This window comes from Podarcis cretensis, assembly GCF_951804945.1.
Source record: "Podarcis cretensis genome assembly, chromosome: 13".
Taxonomy (NCBI): Eukaryota; Metazoa; Chordata; class Lepidosauria; order Squamata; family Lacertidae; genus Podarcis; species Podarcis cretensis.
This window is the reverse complement of record NC_137182.1, coordinates 35652405-35675994: the sequence shown is the minus strand read 5'-3', so window position 1 is coordinate 35675994 and position 23590 is coordinate 35652405. Positions and strand designations below refer to the sequence as shown.

Below are 23590 nucleotides of genomic sequence, written 5' to 3'. Positions count from 1 at the left end.
GAACTATGAACCTGGCAGTCTCTCAATCAAACCTCACTCCTGCGAGACGCCCCCCTCGCGGTTATAGGCAAACCGCTCTCTCAGCCTCAGTCCCGCTTCTGTAATATGGGGATAACGCTGAACTTCCATACAAGGTTGTTGCAAGGATGACTGGAAAGCCGAAAACTCACCAGGCGCTATAAATGCGTAGGAAACCACTGCATTATGAAACACATGCAAATACTTATAATAATATGAGATCTCCTTGCACAAACAACGTTATTGCAATAGCGCTTTGGGGATTACTTAAAAAAAAAAATATCAAAGAGGTGTCCTATTATGTGACGGGCCACCACGCAGTTTAGGGGCGTGACTTTCTAGGATTTAGGAATTAATTTCATAACCGCGTCAAACCTATACACCCTCCTGCCTTTCGGGGGCGTCTTTTGTCTGCTTTGGGGTTTACAATTGGGCCTATCTTCCGCGCGTCCAATCGCGGACATCGCTGACAAGCTGCTGGGGGCGTGTCTCAATGGGTTATGCAAATAATCGAATTTCAAGGACTCGGGACGCCCTATTAACACCCACCGCAGGGAGGGCGGGGCGTCCGTTATGCTAATAATGGAACGACAGTTCTTAGTCAAGCTCGGGCGGTTGGTAGGCCCCGGAGAGGAAGGGCGTGGCTTGCATATATTGTCATTTTTATGCAGAGTGCAGAACCCTGATCCGGGCAGCCATGTGCGAGTCAGAGCGACTGCGGTGCAGAGATTATGCAAATGAGCGGCGGGATCGTGGGCGGGGCTTGCGCCGAAGCCTTGCAGATAGGGGGACCGGCCCGGCGTGAGAAAAGGCGGCAGGGGAGGAGGAGGGGAGCAGTGGTACCCGCATGTATTATGTTAATGAGGGCGGTGGGCGGGGCCGGATTGTGAGCTCAGCCCGAGGAGGGGAGCGAAGCGAGGGGGAAGCCCAAGGAGGAGCTGCTCGTTGCAGCGGCAGCATCAGCAACGGCAGCAGCAGGAGGGAAGAGGAGGAAGAGGAGGAAGAGGATGCAGAGCCCGGCCAGCAGCTGACCCCGGGGGGGGAGCCCGGCCATGGCCTTCCTGGGGGGGCCCCGGCTCCTGGACTGGGCCAGCTCCCCCCCTCACCTGCAGTTCAACCGCTTCGTGCTGACGGGCTACCGGCCGATCAGCACTGGGTCCGGCTGCCTCCGCAGCCTCTTCTACCTGCACAACGAATTGGGCAACATCTACACCCATGGTGAGTCCCCGCAGCCTTCCCTGCCTTGCTCCCCGCAGCCCGTGTCTAACACCGGCCTCTCCACCACCCTAACCCCGCCGCCGTCGGCCGCGCTTTCTCCCGCCGGGCTCCGATGCCCTCCGATCTCCGTGCTTGCTCTCCTGCAGGGCCCTCCCCGCGATTGCACCGCCTGCCAGCCCTCCAGCCCTAGGCGTGCAGCGGGCATCCAGAGGTACCTCTACCTCCATCCGGCTGCCCAGAGCTCTTGTACCCTTGCTCTGGTCTGTTCCTGGTGCATTTCGGCATCCCTCGGCTGCTGCTGCTGCTGCTTCCGTTTTTCTTGCCCGGTCCCACAGCGTCGGCGTGGACCCTTTTCGCAGGGCCTGGCTCTCGCCCACCCGACGGAGTTTGAGAGCCGCGCGTCCCTTCTCATGCCTCTTCCCTCTCCCCCAGCCGCCAATCTCTGTCCTCCAGTTCCATTGCGCCCTGATCCCCAGACAGACTGGCAGCATCCTGGCCGCCGGAGGGTCCATGGACAACCTCGGTGTCACGCACGCGACAGCCCCACTGCAACCTAGCTAGCTCTCCGTGGGCAATTTAGATGCCTGTCCCCACGCTCTGCATATTTTTTCTCCCCCTCCTCCCCCAACCCCTGCTTTCGTGCCCCCTCGGATGTCAGGGCTCATTCATTCTGCTTTCCTTGTCCATTTCCAACGAGCTACCCCTTCAAATGGTGAATAATTAAAAGTTTATTTTTCTGGGCTTAGGTGACTGTTTGCCGGAGTCGGAGCAAAGTTGCTGAGCTAACATTGGCCACGGGAGTTTCACTTCGCTTATTAGCTGTGTGCCCTGTTTCCTGGTAGGGTTTCTATGGCAGCCTTAACTTTGTATTATCCTGTGTGGGTTTGTGGGAGAGCAGCTGACTTCCTGCGAAAGAGAGGCTTAGCTGAGGAGGGCATGTTTTGCATGCCGAAAAGCCAAGTTCAGTCTTGGATGCCTTGAAAGGATCATCTCAGGTGGTGGAGCAGGAAGAGTCTGGGTTAGATGGACCCAAAGGTTTGCAAATATCAAAGAGGGTTTTCAAGCGCCTTATTGTTATGAGGCATGTTAGGTTGGAGCATCAAGGTCCCAGCTACGACTCCCTGTCACCCCTTCACTCATTCAGCTTTGTGTTGTTGTTGTCGTCTGACTTATGGCAATGGGGGATGGAATGTTTTAGAACTCTCCGCCCGCTTCCCATTCATTGCAAAGCTGAGTTTGGGCAAAACACACAATGTGCTTTTGTCATTGGTTTCAATGGGGATTGTTCTGGACACAAGCACCTGTGGCTATGCTAGAGGAGGTTGAGCTGAAAAACTCCATTCTGTGGGGTTTGGGCAGAAATAATAGGCTCATATTCACACAGCCATAAACCCTTCTGTATAGTGAGAGTAAGGGGAGGCAATGAGGCCTGTCAATACTTCTTCTATTCTGGAGGTTTCTTACTGCAAGAGTACAGTTGTGCAAATCACATCCACAAAAGCGACTAGCTCTCACCTCATTGTTTCATGTGCCCATTCCTCCTTGTAACATAGCAACATGAACAATTTGGTTGCACCTTCAGTACTTAGGGGATGGTTTGAAGTCTGCTACTGCTGCAAATCTGCTGAACCTAGGCGGACCTGAGTCTAGTCAGTGCCTGGATGGGAGGTTGCCTAGGAACTCTAGAAAATAGGAATGTAACATAAAAAGAGGTAAAACAACAACAACAGATCAGGACAAGATAAATTCTGTATCTGAAAAAGTAGCTTGCGTGTAAGGCCTGGACACCTTGGGACCCGCTGGTTTGTTACGCCTTCTGTTCTTGCTGCCCACCTGGGAATACAAAAAATGAGGATGTTGCTCAACACCTGGCAGACCACACCATCTGGCTGGCGGGCTGTTTGGCTTGGGGTGGTGGTGACAAATTGTAGCGATGGCCACCAACTTGGATGGCTTCAAAAGAGGATTAGACTAATTCATGGAGGATCAGGCTATCCTGGGCTACAAGCCGTGAGGGCTGTGCTCTTTTGCTATCAAAGGCAGTATCAGTTGCTGAGAATGACAAAAGGGGGGAGAGCGCTGTTGTGCTCAGTTTCTGTTTCCAGTTTCCTATAGGCATCTGGTTGGACACTGTGGGAGCAGGATAGATAAGCCATCGACCTGATCCAACAGGACTCTTCTTAAGTTCTTAAACTGAGCCAACCTGCTTTAGCCAGATGAAAGCGAAACAGTAAGCATGGATATATAGCATTCAGAACACTTCCTGGTTGCTCAGATTGCATGCAAAAGGCCTGTGGTTCAATAGCCAGCATCTCTAGGCTTCTAGTGACTGCCCTTCCCTAGCTCTCCTATTGGAAGGGATGTCATAAATCAGCCTTCCTCTAATCTGTTGCCCTGCATATGTTTTACTCATATTGGCCCCAAGCGGAGTGGACATTGTGCTCCAAAACATCTAGAGGGCACCAGGTTGGGAGAGGCTGTGATAAAAGTATGAAGAAGATAACTGCTGTCAGAGTTCAGTCCAGAGCTGTAACCACAAACGGCCCTTGAAACTTTTGAAATATTCTGCTCCCATTCCTGAACAGCATGTATGTACCTTATTTATTTAAAATATTTCATTTTGAGGAAAAGGCTTCTAACCCTTTAACTTGTAGAGATATAACAAAAACCACACAGGCAGGATTATATCCTTCTGCTCACTGAAAGTAATTGCATAAACCTATTGTGCAAGTATGTAGGTAGTTCTGCAATGTTTTCCTACCCCTTAGGCCTCCTTATTGCAAATTTTCTCACCCAAAACCTGTTTTTATGCCACCTGTAGAACTTGGGAAAGTAATAATCATGTCATGTCCCAGGCCAGGTGTGTTGCTAGAACCTTAAAGAGCTTGGAGCAACAGCCCTGTGACAGAAATTTGATGCCATTTATGAGACTCTTAATCTCAGGGTCGTGGGTGTTAGGTGAAAAATTCCTGCATTGCAAGGAATTTGACTTGATGATCCTCATGGTCCCACCCAACTCTGCAATTCTATGATTCTATGCAAATTGAGCATGACTTCTAGAGGAAATGTGCCTTGCAATCATTTTTTAAATAAGTACTTTAAGTTTACAGAAAGTAAGAAAGAAGGGAAGGGCTAGAAGATCTTGGGTCTGGTACAAAAAGACCTTAGGCCTGGACCCCTGACCACCTCCTAACAACACACCATCCCAGGTATGATCTGTGGGCATCTGTTGCAGCCCCCTCGGCTACAGATAGTCTCTGAGCATTCAGAGCACTGAATGAATAGTGCCTGAGTGGATAGGTGGCTTCCTGGGAATCTCATGTACATCGTCTTTTGTGAACAAAAGGTGGGATATGAATATGAAATAAGAGCAAGTAGCTTTTGACCACATGCAGAGTGTTCCCCCCCCCCCGGCACTGAGCTGCTGCAGCCATTCCCCCCATGTCAATGTTGAGTAACTAGGGTAGTTTCCCAGCGCCTCTTAAGAAGTGAATTGCTCTGCTCTCCCACTGCCCTGTATTGGGGGAATAAGGAAGGAAAATGCTCGCATGGCCAGAGAAATGAATTTGCCTGGGTAATGAGAGTGGAGAGCAGGACCAGTTGGGCAATTGAGCAAGCTGCAGAGTTGAGGTTGCAGGATTTCCTCCTCCTCACTGTTCTCGTGAGCTCATGAAATAATCCGGTCTCCCCTGTAAGGGCAAACTGCCCTTTTACGAGCTCTCCTGCCCACAGGACCCCTTTCATGTGTCACAAGCAGAGGCTCAGCATATTGTGCAAACTGTGCGCTCTTACTCACCATGGATGAGGGAGGGAGCGGGCAGCAGCAAGCCCAAACGAAAGCATCTTTTGGGGAATGGCTTCAGCCTGCCCCAGACAACTGGGTGGAGTAGGGTGGAGTCAGTTAACAAGCTGGATATTCTTGAAATGAATTCCCTGAGAACTGCAGCAGAGGAAAGGCATTTGCTTGGCTTCGGTGGCTGTTGACGTGTCCCACCTAAACACTTTTCTTCCCTTACTGAATATCTAATAAAGAAGCAGAGAGTCCAACTCTCTGCCTCCAGCTCCTATCAGGCCCAGCCAACATGGCCGGGGTCAGGAATGAGGAGGTGTAATCCTGTGAGCTCTGAAGGGCTAAAGCTTCGTTTTCCTTGTTCCTCTTCCTTGTCTAGGGCAGTGCTTTCTGAGTGTTCACATTTCTGCAGGGACACCCAAAGCTGCCTTGGTTCATCTGTAGTCCATTATTGGGAACATGAGAAGAGCCTGCCAATGGCCCATCTAGTCCAGCATCCGATTTTCACAGTGGCCAACCAAGTGCCCCAGGGAAGCTTGCACGCAAGACATGAGAATAACAGCTCTCTCCCATCTTGTAATTCCCTGCAAATGGTACACAGAAGTATTCACTGCCTCCAACAGTGGAGGTAGAACATATCTGTTGTGGCTGGTTCTCTTGATAGCCTTGTTGTCCATGAAGTGGTCCAATCCTCTTTTAAAGTCCTCCAAGTTGGGGCCCGTCACGGCCTTCCATAGTTTTAACTATGCGCTGCAGGAAGTACAGTAGTACCTCGGGTTAAGTACTTAATTCATTCTGGAGGTCCGTTCTTAACCTGAAACTGTTCTTAACCTGAAGCACCACTTTAGCTAATGGGGCCTCCCGCTGCTGCTGCGCCACCGGAGCACAATTTCTGTTCTCATCCTGAAGCAAAGTTCTTAACCTGGAGCACTATTTCTGGGTTAGCGGAGTCTGTAACCTGAAGCGTCTGTAACCCGAGGTACCACTGTACTTTCTTTCGTCTGTCCTGAATCTTTCAGCATTCAGCTTCATTGAATGTCCACGAGACCTAGTGTTATATGAGAGGGAGAAAAACTTCTCTCCATCCACTTTCTCCATTCTATGCATAACTGTACACATTTCTGTCATGTCACCTCTTCCTCACTTTTTCTCTAAACTAAAAAGTCCCCAATGCTGCAACTTTTGCTGCACAGGAATGTTGCTCCATCCCTTTGATCATTTCACTTGCCATTTCCTGAAACTTTCCCAACTCTGCAATATCCTTTTTGAGCTGAGGTGGCCAGACCTCTGCACAGTACAGTGGTGCCTCGCAAGACGAAATTAATCCGTTCCGCGAGTCTCTTCGTCTAGCGGTTTTTTCGTCTTGCGAAGCAAGCCCATTGATGGATTAGCGGATTAGCGCTATTAGTGGCTTAGCGGCTTTTAGCGGCTTAGCGGATCAGCTGATAAGTGGCTTAGCGGCTTAGAAAAAGGGGGGGGGGAACCCGCAGGAACTCGCAAGACATTTTCGTCTTGTGAAGCAAGCCCATAGGGAAATTCATTTTGCGAAGCGCCTCCAAAATGGAAAACCCTTTCGTCTAGCGGGTTTTCCGTCTTGCGAGGCGTTCGTCTTGCGGGGCACCACTGTATTCCAAATACAGTCACACCATAGACTTGTATCACAGCATTAGAGTATCAGCAGTTTTATTTTCAATTCCTTTCCTAACGATCCTTAGCATGCAATTTGCTTTTTTCACTGCTGCCGCACACTGGATCAACATCTTCAGCAAGCTATCCACTAGGATCCCAAGGTCACGTTCCTGGTCAGTCACCCCAAGTTCAGACCCCATAAGCAAATATGTGAAATTAATATTTTTTGCCCCAACATGCATCACTTTACACTTGTTTACATTGAGTTGCATTTGCCTTTTAACTGCTTGTTCACTCAGTTTGGAGAGGTTCTTTTGGAACGCTTCACAATCTCTCTTTTTGTTTTAATGACCCTGAACAGTACTATCAGCAAATTTCACCACCTCACTGCTTACCCCTTACTGTGTGTGTGTGTGTTGTGTCTTCTGGTGAATATCTGTTTTTTTAAAAGTGGGCAAATCTCATTGTGCTACAATAAGCACTGTTTTGCCCACATGCTCTCCAGTGTTTATATGCAACCATATGGGCTGCTTTGCTCCTCTTTCCTCCCCACCCCTTTTCTTTTTTTGTGAAGGCTGAGATTCTCAGAATAGTCCTCATGTTGCATTCTGCACATTCCCCCCCCCCCTGCATTCCTGCAGAATTGTGGTACCATACACACACAGCCCCCCCCAGGTGATTTCCTGCTCAAATATCTGACTTTTTAAGTCTTTGCTCCTACACACATGTTGTGGCAAGAGCCTGACTTGAGGAAGGAAATTGTTCTCCAACTGCCGGTGTCAAATGAGGGCAAAGAGCAACGTGGAGCAATTATGGGTGTGCTGAAGCGTTGAAGGGCACTTCTAGGGGACCAATAAAGCTGTTTGCCAGCTTTGACATATAGCTAACAGGCTTCAAAGGTTAGAATAAAGTAGCCTGAGCCACGTCATTTTGAGATTTGACGCACCTGATGGGGTGTGGGTGTTTAATGGATCAATATCCTAAACAAAGACTGAATTTGTGGCTTCCTTCCTTGGTGTTAGAAGGGAGTAGGTCGCTGGCTAAGAGAATTAGGTTTCAAATTACTACACTAAAGGAATTGTTGTTTTCTCTCTCAAGGCAATCCCTCTATGCCTGCCATGAAATCCTTGAATGCTGCAAAGGATTCTGGGATGTGCGAGGCCTGTTTTTGTGTGAGGCCAGGTCTATTTTAAGCTGAGCATACTTGTACATATCCAACCCTCTCCCATGGCTGTTTCTCTGAATGGGACCAAATGGTGGGCAGGTGGTCTTTTGAGGATCTTGTCCACTGTTTCCCATCCTTCTCCTCAAGGAATTATGGGAAATAGTTTGGGGAAGCTGCCCTGGTTTTAAAAGGGATTTCCGTGTGTTGTGTGCATATGAGCCAGGGCTATTTTGCCCAAAACGACGACGGTTGTAGGCATTTTCTTAGAAGAAGCCAACAGGGCCATGAAAGTTGTTTTGTTTCTGTTCCGCTGAGGCAAGTGGAACTTTTGTATATGTGTAAACTTGCTTATACCAGCTTCCCAGGGGAATAGCCTCGCGGATACCATGCTGTTGGTTTGGCAGCATCATCAGGGTGGGGAATCTCCAGGGAGCGGCATGTACCGGCACCTGGGAACTGCTTGGCAGCATCGGTGCCCATGGCCGGCTTCCAATAAATCGCAGGGAACAAATCAGGCAGAAGTAGGAACATAAGTACTTCTTCACTAGATGAGGCCAAAGGTTGAACTCGTCCAACACTGTGTTATCAGTAGCCTTGGGGAGACTCAAAAACAATGCATGAAAATGATGGCAGCCATGATTGATCTGGGATTTTTTTTGGGAGGGGTATAGTGTACCTGCATATGGAGGTTCAGTTCAGTTTCTATTGATTTGTTGGGTCCACAGCTTGAGGGCAGAGTTTTTCCTTCTGTTCAAAATATCCCAGGTTCAATGCCTAGTGAAAGGATAGCTGAAGTATAGCTCAGTCAGTAGAGCATGAGACTCTTAATTTCAAAGGCATGGGTTCGAATCCCACTTTGGGCAAATGATTTCTGCATTGCGGAGGTTTGGACTAGGTGACCCTTGTGGTCTTTTCCAACTCTAGGGTTCTATGAAAGAACTCAAGTTTTTGGAAAGTCACTGCCTGTTAAGAGTAAAACCATATTGTTCTGGAATCTAGATAAACCAGTAGCCTGATGGTGTAAGCCAGCCTCATGTCTGTGAGAGGCTCAGGGACCACCCTGTCATTAGTCAGAACGTGACTATAGCCTATAGCCCATATACTTATGGGGCTGTGGTGGCTGATTCTCCCAAGCCCCCTGGCAATTCACACCACATCTGCCCCAGACATTTAAAGCACTGTCATTCCACTTGAAACAGCCTGAGAGCTTTTAGGATATCCCTATTCCTTTCACAGAGCTACAATTCCCAGAGTTCCTCAGGAAGCAGGATGGACTGTCAAACCACTCTGGGAACTGGGAGCATTGTGAGGGGAATCGGGGGTCTCCAACAACTCTCGGCACCCTTAATAAACTACAGTTCTCAGAATTGCTTCGGGGAAGCCATGACTGTGGCATATTGGTGCTTTAAATTTCTGGCGCAGATGTGGCCTCCTTCTTTCGGAAAACAGAGCTGCGTATTCTACATGGCCTGTCATTCACCCCTAAAAAAGCCTGGTGCTCTCAGGTGCGGTAGAGGGTGTTATTCCATCCCCAGTGTTGAAGCAAGAGGTGACTGCTGCTCATATTGGCTTCTGTCTATGGTGGGACGGATGCCCCACTGTGTCCTTTGCCTCAGGCAGCCCAAAATCTTGCACGGGCCCTGGAGCGAGAGCGTCTTTCTCTGGTTAATTCTTGCTCATTTTCTCCCCTCATGGAACCCAGGAGCCCTGCTGGGAATTACCTTTCCAGCCCTCTGGGGGCTAAGCAGCCGTTGATCCTGGCTAATCCAGGCAACGGAGAGATTGAGTCCCGCTCTGCTCTCCTGGCCCAACATTTAAGACCTGGGGGCAGGGAGCAGCCATAGAGTCACGGTTCCCAGGGGATTAGAAGGGCCTGCTTTTTAGCTGCCCTGGAAATAGTTTTTTAAAAAAATATATATCGATATATTCAACGCCCTCCTACTCTGAAGGACAAAGGGTGTTAGAATATGGTCCACAGGTGAGAAGAAGAGAATGGTGAGGGATAAAATCCAGGAATCTTGGCTTCTCTTGGCGTGGTCAGCCTGTCCATGAGGCAAGGCAGTCGCCTCAAGCGACAGATCCGGCCTCTGAGGAGAGTGCCGTCCACTACTGGCAGGGAAAAACAGGCTCTGGTACTCTGTATCAGTAAATACTGCCACTCACAAAACCAAGCAATGTGTATATGCGTATACAGTCCTCAGAATGCTATACATGGCCTTCTCTTTGCCCACAATAAGCTTCCTGGCTGAGTTGGGATTTGAACCCGGATCTTCCTGATAACTACCTACCTGCTAGCACGTTTGCAAAGTTTAAGCAGGGGCTGGTATGTTTTCAAACGGGATGGGGGAGACCATGTGTTGAGCTTCCTGCACTTCAGAGGGTTGGACTAGATGACCCTCGGGGTCTCCCTCCCAGCGCTACAATTCTATGACTCTACCTACACCTTGCTGGCTCTTGACAGGTGCATGGAAAACAGAGACCTGGATAGGAACGGCAGTTTGTCTGGGGCGGGTGGTGGTGGTGGTGCAGAAATACAGGTAGGCGTTTTGATAAATAGATGAGTGGGATTTAAGGTTAGCTCTACTGGCTGGTGGGCGTAGATGCTGTGCAGAGAGTGAGGGGACCGCAAGGGCCCTGGAGATATCGTAGTGGACCCAGCAGGAAAGGAGGTGCTGCAGCGGGCTGGGAATCTGGGAGGTTTTTGTATTGCTGAGAGGATGTGGCGGGCAGTACCCACACTCTTCTGGGAGGGAGGCAGCTGTGTGGGTAATGTGAGCTGTTCCGGATTCTCTTGACCTCAGTGACATTGTGCAGCCAAGAGGTAGGATGAGGACACTGGGCAGAATTTCGCCCACCCCTAAATGCTACCCCCTGCATTTGGCCGAAAGTAGAACTGGACTTAACACACACCCCTTTTGGCTCGCAGGATGTCATTCAAATAGCGTGAGAGATTCAGTACCATTGCAGCATCCTGCTCTGGCTACTAATCCTTTTTATAAAGTGATCCCGGTTTTCTTCTTCAGCGTGTGTCACTTAGCGAGTTGAGCGAAGCTTTCCCTTCCCTTTCACAGATGGGGGGGGGGGGAACTGAGGCTGCCTTTTCAGCCAGGACCACACAAGGCAGATTGATTTCATTTTTTTAAAAAGAGAAGGGTTTTCGTCCCCCACTTTCCGTTGTTTGCATCCTCGAGATAACTTACAATTTAAATGGTATCAAGTGTCGGCAGTAAAACAAATTGAATTAGCAACCTGACAAATTAAATTTTATAGTCTAAAAACAAATAAAGAGGTAGACGGTGGCTAAAGGTAAAGGTAAAGGTACCCCTGCCCGTACGGGCCAGTCTTGACAGACTCTGGGGTTGTGCGCCCATCTCACTTAAGAGGCCAGGGGCCAGCGCTGTCCGGAGACACTTCCGGGTCACGTGGCCAGCGTGACATCGCTGCTTTGGCAAGCCAGAGCTGCACACGGAAACGCCGTTTACCTTCCCGCTGGTAAGCGGTCCCTATTTATCTACTTGCACCCGGAGGTGCTTTCGAACTGCTAGGTTGGCAGGCGCTGGGACCGAGCAGCGGGAGCGCACCCCGCCGCAGGGATTCAAACCGCCGAACTTTCGATCGGCAAGTCCTAGGCGCTGAGGCTTTAACCCACAGCGCCACCTGTGTCCCTAGATGGTGGCTAGGAGAATATTAATTGCTGTTTGAAGGCTAATGAAAAACAGGGCTGATTTAGCCTAGTTTCTTGTCTGAAAGATGACGGTGCCAGGCAAATGTGGTTGGGTGGGCCTGGTTGGCCTAATCTCTGAAGGTGAAGACACCCACAGAAGCACCTCGCAACTGCCTTTCTGGCTCAAGCCAAAATTCACCTTATCCAGCTTACCTGTGCAACAGTGGCCAGCCCAGATTTTACTAGAAAGATCTCAGAGTAGGTCACGGAGATGGGCATCCTTTGTTGTTTGGCCCCAGTATCTGTTAATAGGTGGTTACATACGCTTCTGGTCACAGACTCCGCTAACCCACAAATAGTGCTTCAGGTTAAGAACTTTGCTTCAGGATAAGAACAGAAATTGTGCTCCGGTGGTGCAGCAGCAGCAGGAGGCCTAATTAGCTAAAGTGGTGCTTCAGGTTAAGAACAGTTTCAGGTTAAGTACGGACCTCCAAAATGAATTAAGTACTTAACTTGAGGTACCACTGTATACGCCTCCTAAACATGGAGGTTCAATTTTTTTTAACCAATTCCCTCTATTTCTTGTGTTCAGAAGTGAGTGCTTATATAGTCAAAATGTCACCACATACAAATAAGAGGGAGGGAGTGACAAGTTCCAGGATACCCCAAGGTTTACAGAAATACCCCCCCCCCAAAAAAAACCAAAGCCTTCATGAGAGAAAAGTGAGGGAAGATTCCCCCCTCAAATAGCCCAGTGAGGACTGAGCGTTCTCACTGGCCAGATAATGCTGACTGACCGTCGTGTGGGAGAGCAAATGGAAAAATGGGTGGGAAGGAAGAGGGAATAAAATGGAGCTTCACAGAGGGCAAGGCTGGCTCAGTGAACAAGAGCACTGCACTCCGCATTTTGTTGCAGGGCCTGCTGGTTGGGTTTAAACACCATTGATGGGCAAATCTGCTATGGATTTGTTGGCTCAAATCCATTTTAAAAAAACCAACTGCTGGTAAATGAGTGGACTTTGCTGCATTTTGTGGAAATCATGCACGAGGAAGAAATGCACCTTGTTTGCACCTTCTGGCCGTGGAGCGGGGGGTGGGGCACATATCCTCACCCTTCAACTCTTTACAGCTATGGCCAAGGACCAACCCTGGCGCTAAGAGGCGATAGTGCCGCTTCCTGATGCTATGTGCCTCTTTCTTTTCCTACAGAGACAGCCTTGAGCCTCCCACTTTCTATCCGTCTTCAGGAACTGTATTTATTTAGCTCCTTCCAGGTAGTTAATGATGATCCAATTATAGGCTCAGTGTTTTTCTCTCTTCCCCGCCCCTTCCATCCTGCCAGGGGGTCCAACGTCATGCATCCTCCCACCCACCCACCCACCCCATACAAGCTCCAGGACGTATCGTGTCCCAGATGCTGAAATAGCAGTTCCTGGGATAAGTGGCTTACACTTGAGCAGCTGACCTCAGAGGTGGCAAGCGGAGCCCAGACTGAACTCTGGCAGTAGGTGGGCCTTTGCGGTTTAACACAAACGCGTGAGAGCCTCGTGTGCACCCGCATTTCTGCATACAGTACACACAAATCCTTCCTCCTGATCTCTGTCCCTTTCCTCCTCCTCTTGCCCACCCCTCTGTTAAGGTCTGGATTAGCATCTACCTGGGTCTGGGACTCTTGTAAAAAAAATAATGGGGGGGGGAGCTGCATTGATTGGGCTGTATGAATAATAGCTGTAACAGGGCGGATTGGTTCAGCTCTCCGAAAAATGAGGTTACCCTTGATTAAGCCTCTGGAAATGACAGTGAAATGTAATAAAAGGAGAGAGAGTGAGAAGGGAACATCCCTGGCTCTGAGAATGGGTTTGTGTGTGTGTAGAGCCAGAATCGCACAACGTCAGCGCTTCACGGTGTATATTCCCCTGCCCCGAGTCTTTGGCTCAGACCGTGAAATCATGACTGTTTAATGTTACACAGTCCTGACGCTTCCGGGTCTGTTATCCGATCCCTAACATGTCCCTGGGGAGGAGAGCAAGGCTGGGATTGTGCTTCTGTGACAGGTCTGTAGCAGCGATTGCAGAAACTGAGAACAGGAAAGGCAGAGCTGGGTGTGCAGGGGTGGGGAAATGAGAATAAACTTGGATGTCCCAGATGCTGGTCCTAGGGCCTGGAGACAAGGACAGAGAGTAAGAATATTTCAGGTGTAACTTGCTTTATTCATGTGGGAAAACAACAGCACCCCCCCCTCCCCTCCACTGTGTCCCTATCTTTATTTTTTGAAGTGTGGCCTGGAGTCTGCTTTCGGCAACCAATACAAGCATCTGCCCTGAAGCAAGATATCCTCTGGGAAGTTTGCCAGATCTCACTGCAAGGCTCCTGCCACTTCAGTGGCAGAGTTCAATGGCCGAGCCTTGATAACTCTGCAGGGGACAGTTGTCAGGATTTTGTGTACTTGTGCGCCAGGGGAAAAGCACAACACTAAATGTTGTGCCGAGGATGGCTGAATTCTGCAAACGGTGTTAAGTGAATTTGTGTGAATCTTGCAAAACCTTTTTCTCCTGCCAATCATAAGGAGACACACAAGTCCTGCCCCCCTTCTCCAAACTCTGGCTTCTGAGATCTTGCTATCATTTCTCTGTAGACCTTCAGGTCGGTATGTACTTATCACATTTCCTTCCCTGTCGTCCCGCTGGAAGAAATTCGGGGGCAGAATAGATGGGAGCATTCGTTTCTTTCTTATTGCTGTTCATTAGATTTATACCCTAACCCTTCCATTAAAATGTCCAAGACCGCTAACAACAATAACATTTACAATAGAAATAAAATAACAAATCTGCACGATAAACAGAATCAGAATAAAAGATCTCAAGAACCTTATGCGGTAGGCATAGGTGATAGAGAGGGCTTATCCAAGATTTCTTTCTGTGCTTTGTGGCCAATCAGGAAACCTTTCAGGAGCTTCAGTAGTCACTGCATTACACTTTCAGTCTTGAGGGTTAGAAACTATTTAAAAAAAAAAAGCAGCTGGGAGTTCTTAGCTTGCTGAATTCTGTACCCAAACCCGTTTGGTAGTGTAGTTTATGAGAGCCGCCTGACCTTGACAATTATTCCCCTACTCCTTTTCATATCTCTGTTTGCCGCCCCCCCCTTTTTTTGCATAGAAAACATCCGATTGGCAAAGCGAGGATTGTGTTTCCCGTTTTGTTCCCATGTATGGATTTTGGAGCAGGCCCGAGGCCATTCCCTTCCTCGGGGCTTGGAGAGAGTGGTTCTCTGCTGCCACCTTGCCTCTTGGGATGTGTGCGGCAGAACAGCCTCTCCCTCTTCAGGTGGCACTGTGAGTTAAAATGTACCTTCCCAGCCCCCGGGTGCCAAGTTGCTGTGTGGCTTCTTTAAATTGCCTGGCTGCATTTTGGAGGCATTTTGCGGTTGTGCAGCTGGCGCGTGGGTACCACAATCCCCACCGTCAGCAAAATGCAGGCTTCCAAGTTATTTGCTGACACGGCCCTCCCCGTCGTCCTTGGGACCGTCATCCCGTCAGGTGGGGATGCTGGGAGCCGTCGGGTTTGGGGGTAGAAAACAGCCTGGCTATTTACCAAAACGCTGGCTGGGGGGGGGGCAGGTTTGGCTTATGCCCTGTGGCGGCCATTGCTCCCTGCTTTGTAGCCCAGAAGCTTAGATTAAATCCTCATAGTCTCTGCTGTGCGAGAGATGAAAGTCATCCTAGCTCATCTTGACTTTGGCTAGATCACAGCTGTAGAGCCACGTGCAATGCAATCCCCACATCTCCAGGTAAGGATGGGAGCAACCTCTGCCCAGAGCCTAGAGAGGCACTGCCAGTCAGTGTGGGTGATACTGACTTAAACAGACTAATGGCCTGACTCTGTATAAGGAAGCTTCCTATGTTTTTGAGGTTATAACCTTGCCCCCAGCTGCCTAACCAGTTTGCCAATTTTATTTAGAACCCACTTTCTCAAGGTAGCACATATGGTTCTTCCCCACCCTCTGTTTTTATCTTCACAACAACCCTGCGAGGTAGTTAAGCTGAGAAGCACTGATGCAAGGTCACCCAGGGAGCTTCATGGCCGAGTGGGGATTTGAACCCTGGGCTCCTGGGTCCTAGTCAATCACCCTAACCACTGCACTACCAACAACACGGGGAGCCAATGGGTTTACTCATTGTGTCGCCATGGTCCACCCTCTTGCCGTAGTTTGGGGAAACAGCTGCTGTTAGTATACCATTCAAGAAAATCTGACTCTGACTGGGGAGACCTGACTTCAGATGCTCCCTGCCCTCCCCAGCCACGAAATTTGCTAGGTGACCTTGGGCCCAGTCACATACTCTCTAGGGTAGTTGTGGCAGGAGTAGGAGTGAACCATGTAGCAGCATAGTGCCCCCTAGCCAGGAGCCTAGGCCCCAGATGTCTGAGTGCAGAGGAGTGGTGGGAGGCCCCAGCTGGGGAACCCCCAGGGGAAGAAGGTTCAGAGCCCAGGGGATTGGTGGTGGGATGACGATGAGTAGTCAGAGGGAGAAGCGAGAGCAGGCTGGGAGGAGGAGGTGTCAGAAGCTGAAGCAGTAACAGGGTTTAGTGAGTAGGAAGAGGCAGTGGCAGAGTGCAGTCCAGAAGCAGAAGCAGAAGCAGAGGCTGGACAGGAAGGGGCCAAGAGGCAGAGGTGAGTCAAGCTGTTGAAGAAGCCAGGGGGTCTCCCCATCCTGTTGTGGCAAGCTCCCCTCCCCCGGTCTCCCAGAACCAGAAGAGGTATGAATAAGGGCAGAGCAAAGGCAGGCACACGACTGAGTTTCAGATTGCTTGGGAAGGACCTGGGAGTATAGGAGACTTAGGGAACTGTGGGAACTGCCTCATAGGGGCAAGATCTACTAGGACGAGTTGCTCTTGTCACTAGGCCTGGCCTAATGTGTCAACCTTGCTTTCTTGAATAAAGAATTAACTTCACTGATGCCATGTGATTTATGGCTCACCTGGCACCTGCTCCTGATACCTTCTGTGGCATCTCCACTGGAATTTTTTGAAATAATTATTATTTATTTAAAAGGAAAGGGTAAAGTCTGCAAAAGGGCTGTGCTTGAGAACTTGGAGACCTGCTATCAGTGAGAACAGGCAATACTAGACTAGATAAGGCAACTTCATTATGTCCCACTTCCGCCTCGCCACTACTCATGTGAGTGCTGAAAAACTCAGATTCTCTGTCCAGTGGCAGGCTGGCAAAAGGGATTCTAAGGCTTGGGAACTCCTGGTCTTTCATACCTTTGGAACTCCGCCTCCCATCATCTCTGGTCATTGGTCAAATTGGCTGGGGGTGATGGGAGTCATGGGTATAGCCAGGACTTTTGTAGGGCGGGGGAAAGAATCCCTTTTTATTGATTTGAGGGGGGCAGCTGCCCCTCCCTGTCACCCCCCCTTGGCTATGCCCATGATGGGAGTTGAAGTCCAGCAGCAACACCTGGGCAGGGGGAACACACAGGTTCCCTTACCATGGCCCAAGCTTCCATGTTCGCCAATTGCATAAAAGAGTAGGGTTGCATGTGTTTTGTATCCTGGAGCTTCATTGTGCAAATAAGAGGCACCTGTTGCATTTCTCTGTCCCTTGTATGTGTTAGAGAAGCAGATAATTTCGCATGGCGGGGGAGTGACCACTTGGGAATCTAACCCAAAGAATTCTGGGACAGGAGGGTGCTGAGAATTGTGGATCTGTAAGGGGTAAACTACACTTCCCAGGATTCTCGGGGGGAAGTCATGTGTTCAAAATGTATGGTGTATATTCAGCCTAAGACTCGCCACTCCGCCTCAGTGTGTGTATCCCAATTCCTGACTGAAGCGAACTGTTATTCAGGCAGAAACTGAGAAGAGGTGCAGCTTTTCCTGGCAAGTGAGATTGTGGTAATGGGGTAACAAAGGGCACTGTCCTGCCAGGAGGGAAGGAAAAAAGTTGGTAGCAGGAACTCTTCTCTCCCTAGCTGTGGGCTAGGTGACAGGCCCCTTGGGGCCGGGGGCTGACTCAGTCTCCCTGGGAGATTCTCTTCTGTTTCTCCCCTGCCTCTCTCTAAAGGAGTATTTCTGGCCTCTTAATGAATGTTTATCATGTTCCTAATTGAGATCTGGCTTCAGGCAGCCTCAATTAGCACAGTAATTGGGTTCAGGGAGACCTAATCTGTTTGTGTAAAGCTGCGGCCTCTGGGGGAAATGGAGGGTGAGAGAGGGGAGAGTTGAGGCTCAGCGGGGATAAGGAAGAGTGAGGGTAGGGCAGGCTGGATCCACAGGTCAAGAATCTCCCAGGCTGCTGCATTTTGGCGGTGGAGAGAAAAGAAATCCAGTCCGTGCCCCATTGGGAGGAACATGGCGTTGGCCTGCTCCCCACCCCAGTTGTAATTATTGAGGAAGCTTTAGCTCATTAAAATGTTTTTCAATGCTGCAAAAGTTTCCATAGTACACATTGAACAGGTGATGCTTGGGGAAATTGCAAGTGCACACTATTTGCTTCAAACTTTTTTCACTGTCAGAAACAAAATTTCAGGGGGAGTGGGAAAGGGCTGTTGCTTTAATGTTTACACACAGAGCGAGAGCGCTTAATCCACGCTTCTGTACCTGGTAGAGGACTAGAACAGGTGGCCTTGAGGGTCTTATCAAAGATTCCTCAAGGGAGCCTTCGCTTTGCAAGAGGAGCATAGATAAACCATGTCAAAGGGTTTCATTGCTGAAGACGAGCAGGTTGCCCCTGCCCAAAAATGCTTTAATGGAGGCTTTCCTGATGCTGCTTTGATGCTCCACATTTTTTCTTCCAACTGTGTTCTGACGTGACAAATGGGATGGCAGGAGCAGAGGATGTGGGTTGGGAGGGGGAGAGAGACGCCAAGGGCCTGAGAACTGGAGAAGATACACCTGGTGCTAACTTTTAGAGTGGGGCACTCTGTGGGAAGAGTTGTGAAGATGGTGGGGTCCCCGGGCTGTCCCTGGTTGGAGATGGGATACTAGGCCAGCTCTCCTCTTCTCTCTTTCAGGTATCCCTCTGCTGGGGTGTCTCTTTGTGTTGCCCTTGACCATTCCGTGGACCCGACTCTCCGTCTCATGGCTAGGAATAGCGCACTACCTGGCTTGCGTCTTCCCACAGCTCGGCAGTGTGCTCTACCACCTCTTCATGAACCACGAGGGAGGCCCCGCTGTCTACCATACCTTGCTCACCCTTGATATGTGTGGGGTATGCATGGTCAACACTTTGGGTGAGTTAACAGTGCTCTCCTCCCTGGTTTACTGGGATGCGGGTAGCAACCGAACTCTGGCACAGAGGAGACATGAGAGGCTGGAAAGGAGAAGCCTACTTTTGATGGGGACAACGGCACATAGGTACTGACAGGTATCAGAGGGCAGATCCTAGAACAAGACAAAATTCGATGGCTACCCCATAGATCTTGGGCCAATCTTTGTCCATGAGGCTCTTTTTCCCAAACCATAACCTGTCACCTGGGGGGTGGGAGTGTTGGGCCAAATTCTGTGTGGGCTGTGTACCTGTTCTGCCTGCCTGTCAGATTTGGCCAGCTAGGCAGATCCTGATAAGAGCCAAAAATGTTCTCTGTGGTGGATGATGTTTAGGAAGCTTAGATACCAGATCCAGCAATTGGTCCAGTTTAGCCCAGTACTGCCCAGGCTGAATGGTGGCAGGTCTTGGGTAGAGGCCCGTCACAGAGCCTACTGACCCTTTTAACTGTAGATACCAGGGATAGAACTTGGGAAGCCTTACTTACCCCAAAATAGCCATAAAAATTCTTGTCTCTCAAAGTAGCTCGCATCAATAAATAATGTTTAAGAAGTTGGGGGGGGGAGTGGAATCCAGGCTTACAAAGTAAAAAGACAAGACACACAGCAAAAGGGGAGTGGCAGAGGAGGGAGAGCACTTCCTGAATGCCTGAACAAAGTGCAGAGCAACAAAACAAGTGCCTGGAAGGCAGGAGCGGGCTAGTGTGTGGGATGTGGGGCATGTAAATTCAATTAATGATGATGATGATGATGATGATGATGATGATGATAATAATAATGTGCCGTGAGCAGCCAAAGTTCATTTGGGAGTGGTAGAAATCTGGCAAGGGAGAGGACGTAGAGTTTGGTTAGATGCAGAAGTGAGGGGTCTTGGGGGTCTGCCTGGGAGTGGGGGGGCAGCAGCATGACCATCCTACCAGTGGTGGAGGCTGGCCACACAAATGACAATTATAATTACCAGCTTCCCCCTCACCCCACCCTGTCCTTAACTTCCTGATGGGCGGACTGTGTTTCTCTCTCTTCCCTGCAGGTGCTCTCCCCATCATCTATTGCACGCTGGCCTGCACCCCGATTCCCCGCACGGCTGCCCTGCTGGCCTACACGGGCTTGTCGAGCTACGGCATTTTCTGCGCAGTGACTGCCAGCTCCAGCGTCCGGCGCCTGCGGGCTTTTGCCTGGCAAGCCCTCTTCCGCTTCTTCTTCTTCTACCTGCGATGGGTGGGACTGGGCACCGGCCACCCTTCCTCTCTGCGCTCATACCTCATAATGGACGGCTTGGCCTTTCTCGGGGGCGTCATCAACATCTCGCGGGTGCCTGAGCGCTGGAAGCCGGGCCGCTTTGACTACTGGTTCAACAGCCATCAGATAATGCACGTGCTGGTGGTGGTCAGCATCCTTTATCTCCACTGGGGAGTAGTGGCTGATCTGCAGTGGATTGGCAACAACGCCTGCCCCATGGAATGAATGACTGCATCATGTCTGGGTCCTACCCTTCCCATCGAAGAACCCCACAGATTTAAGACGTGGGGTAGGCCACAAGTTCCCGTCAATCAAAGTCTTTGACAAGGGCTGACAGACAAGGAAGGACGTTTTTTCTTTTCTTTTTTATACAACTCACTTAGAACAGGGTGGTGTTATTTTTTCGTTCTTGGGGTTATGGTTTTCCATTGCTTTGAGTATCTGTGGATAAACATATATAGGATCTGGAAACCTTGGGGTCTACGGCAATGGATTTCCATTGGCTGAGGTGCTTCTAGATTGTGGTGTTCAGCTGTTCTTCCAAATTGCCATCCAGGGTGGATGGCCTTGTAAACATTCTTGGGTTAAGAAGAATTCTAAATTGCTGACCTGTAGCCTTGTAACTTGTGAGAAGCTATTGATGGCGCTAGCAAAGGTTATCCGTACCCGAAGCCTCTTGCATCAATTCTTGCTGGCTGCAGGCTTTTCTGCATCAAAGCTAGACTTCCTTAGCTTTGGTGGCGGTCAAGGAAGAACACCATTGTTTTGGACATCTTTTTCACCTGTTTTGAGGGTGACGTCTGCACTGGGCGAATAGGAATTCAATGGAATACACTTGTTCTGAGTACAGCCTCTCTGCTTTATAGAGACAAGTTATTTAAATAGACTTTTTATCCAGGTATCTTTCAGACACCATGCAATACTTTTTTTTTTTTTTAAGGGCTGGTTAGACACCTGGGTATTGAGGTCTGCTGCACTGAGTGTTGGTGAGGACCTTGAGGAAAGGAATGGGTGGGATACAGCTAGTCTATTATGGAAGATGCTCTGTATACATTCATTTGCTCTGAAATAACTTGAAGCACTGAACCAGCTCTCCCCCACCTCCCTCTGGAGGGGTAATTAGCGGCCTTGAAACTAGATTGGGTGGAAGGAAGGTCTAGAGTCCAGATTTCCACTTCTGGTTCTTCTCACCAAATCTGGGTCTATGGCTGACTCGCAACATGCTTCAGCTTCCCCTTTCTCTCCGGGGGGAGGGATTTGGGGATCACCTTGCAATGTCTGTTTGCCTGCTGAACCCCACCTACTGCTTTCGTAGCTATACCTATTAGGCAGAGTGGGTACTTTCCAGAGCTTAGTTCAGCATAAAATGGGGAAAGGTCTTTCTCCATTTCTTGATAGAGATGACTTGCAGCTGCCGCTAGCCTAAGTCAGTTGCTGCTATCTTCTTACCCTGTCTTCCTGTCTAGAAGGCAACCTACCCATATTTCCAAATTCCAGTTCACTTCCTTCACGGGCTGCAGAATTAGTCCAGCTGGCCTACCAGCTTCTTATGAGAAGAAGAAATAGCTACATTTTTAACTTGGGGCTGTGGTCAGCAACTAGATTTCTGAGTGGTCCATTTTGCAAGCATGGGGACAAAAGGCTGCACCCCTGTGGCCTTCTAGCAAATGCCGTGGCCATCTGTTTGGCCCAGGGACCTAAGCCATAATTTAGGTCACCCTTTTCCAGCTAGCTACCCTCCAGATGTTTTAGTCTGCAACACAAGTGCAACTGCGTGCTGGCTGCAGCTGATAGGATTTGTACTCCAAGATATATAGAGGGCAGCAGCCTGGGTAAGGCTGATATAGGTAATCAGCCATTGCAAGTGGGGAAAATAACTCAATCCACAGCAGTTTTTAAACTTGTTTCTTGATGTACTGGGCCCAAAGAACACTCTTCCACATTTGGGCTCTAAATGATAAGATGAATGGTTCTTCAGCTAGAGTTCGTTCTAATTTTTATGGCAGAAGTTTTTAAGTCCCCATGTCTTTTGTTTGGCCTCAATGGAACACACCCAAACTAGTTCACGGAAATCAGCATCCCAATCCATGTTGGGTAGCCCTTATGAATAAAGAAATATTTTAATTATAAATTTAACAAATATATTTACCTAGGTTACAATTGTGCCGCTTTTTAAAAAGCCACATATTAACAGAAGATGGGGTTTCTATATTTTCTATGCAGCAGCACCACCTTAATCTGAATCTGAAATCTGTACTGTATAAGGGGCTGAATAGTAGAGCATGCCTGCAAATAGTTCAAACCTGTTCTGGTGATCCAGACTGATAGCTAGTTTTTCAGTGGAGGACGCAAGTCCTTCTGGATTTCATTCTGATTTTGGGCCAAACAAGGTATGTCGATGTGTCTTTCTGTGAATGTGAGTGGGTAGAGAAATGAAAGCGTTAACTCTGGAACTTTCCCCATTTTGAAGGGGAGGCCCTGTGACTCTGAGCAGAAAAACAACCATGAGACAGATTGTAAAGGGATCAACATGCCCCCCCCACCTCTTCTGTTTCAACTTGCAGGTGCCTGAGGCAGATTGTGTGTTAGCTTTTTTTTTTAAGTCAGGGAAAGATAAATATGTGTCATATTTGTTTGAATCTCAGTCAACTTTAGAACAGATAACTCAGCTGCTGGAGGTGAGGTACAACTGAGGATCTGAAATGACCACAAGTAGGGCAGATCTCATGGGGTGTGTGTGTGCACGTGTGTGTGTGTGTGTGTGTGTGTGTGTGTGTGTGCTCAGGGAGGGGCAGTGAGTTTGAGCCTTCTGTTTGTTGTGTGTCACATGTTGTTGTCTGCAAATGCAGAAAGATGATGTATCAGTGATGTGACCCGGTCTTCATTATGGCTGAATTTAAGCCTTCCACATTGGGGTGGGAAGTGTCTTGTGTTTTTCTGCTCTCAACTGTTATGGGCTGGGGTTTCACTTGCTGCCAGCAGCCTAGTCTTGTCTCTTGCTATCTCAGGGTAGACGGACATGGTTAATGTTCGCAGCTTCTTTGGGCTGAAGCTACATATCATCTTAAAATATAAGAGCAAGGCACCAAAAAAAAAATTAAAAAATGCACTCCATGCAGGAGGGAGGGAAAGAAGGGAACTGTAGGTGCTTTATGGTCCAGAACCTCATTGGGCAGATGGCAGGTCTGGGCTTCTAATAAAGAGAGCTGTCTAAGGAAGACTCATCTTTTTCCTGGCCTGTCGTAAGTGGTACTTATTCTTTCAAAGTGTTGCAAAAGGTTCCTGATGGTTGCAACCTCTTCCACTAGGATGTGTTTTCCATGTAGGAAGAGATAACTCATCCAGGTTTTAATCCAGAAGCACCCTCCAGTTATCTTAGAGATGCTACACAGATGTTCATCTAGGTCCTGGAATATGGCTCTCCTGCTGACATGTCAGGCGTATTTTTCACGTGACTTTAGAAGAGCTTTCATCTCCCAGTGCAGAAAATAGAAATTACAGTTCGACATCAAGTGATTAAATATATCAAAAGCAACAAAATTGTATACAGTCAATCATCTAACTACCCTTCAATATTTTAATCACTTTCGATGGAACTTTAG

The 23590-nt window shown here is 49.0% G+C and overlaps 1 protein-coding gene across 1 annotated transcript; it reads left to right on the top strand.

The window, feature by feature from the left end:
- Positions 1 to 896: 896 nt before the first annotated feature.
- On the top strand, positions 897 to 23206 carry PAQR4 (progestin and adipoQ receptor family member 4). Its single transcript, XM_079950740.1, has 3 exons — positions 897 to 1236; positions 18497 to 18715; positions 19780 to 23206. Exons 1-3 carry the CDS (start codon positions 1071 to 1073, stop codon positions 20211 to 20213), a joined length of 819 nt encoding a protein of 272 aa, XP_079806866.1. The 5' UTR covers positions 897 to 1070; the 3' UTR covers positions 20214 to 23206.
- The last annotated feature ends 384 nt before the right edge of the window (positions 23207 to 23590 follow it).

Bases quoted from the DNA above. Each gene is read 5' to 3' on its own strand.
- PAQR4 (XM_079950740.1), top strand. From the start codon at position 1,071: ATGGCCTTCCTGGGGGGGCCCCGGCTCCTGGACTGGGCCAGCTCCCCC. The intron at 1,237-18,496 runs GTGAGTCCCCGC...TCTCTCTTTCAG, and splicing joins GGGCAACATCTACACCCATG to GTATCCCTCTGCTGGGGTGT. The intron at 18,716-19,779 runs GTGAGTTAACAG...TCTTCCCTGCAG, and splicing joins ATGCATGGTCAACACTTTGG to GTGCTCTCCCCATCATCTAT.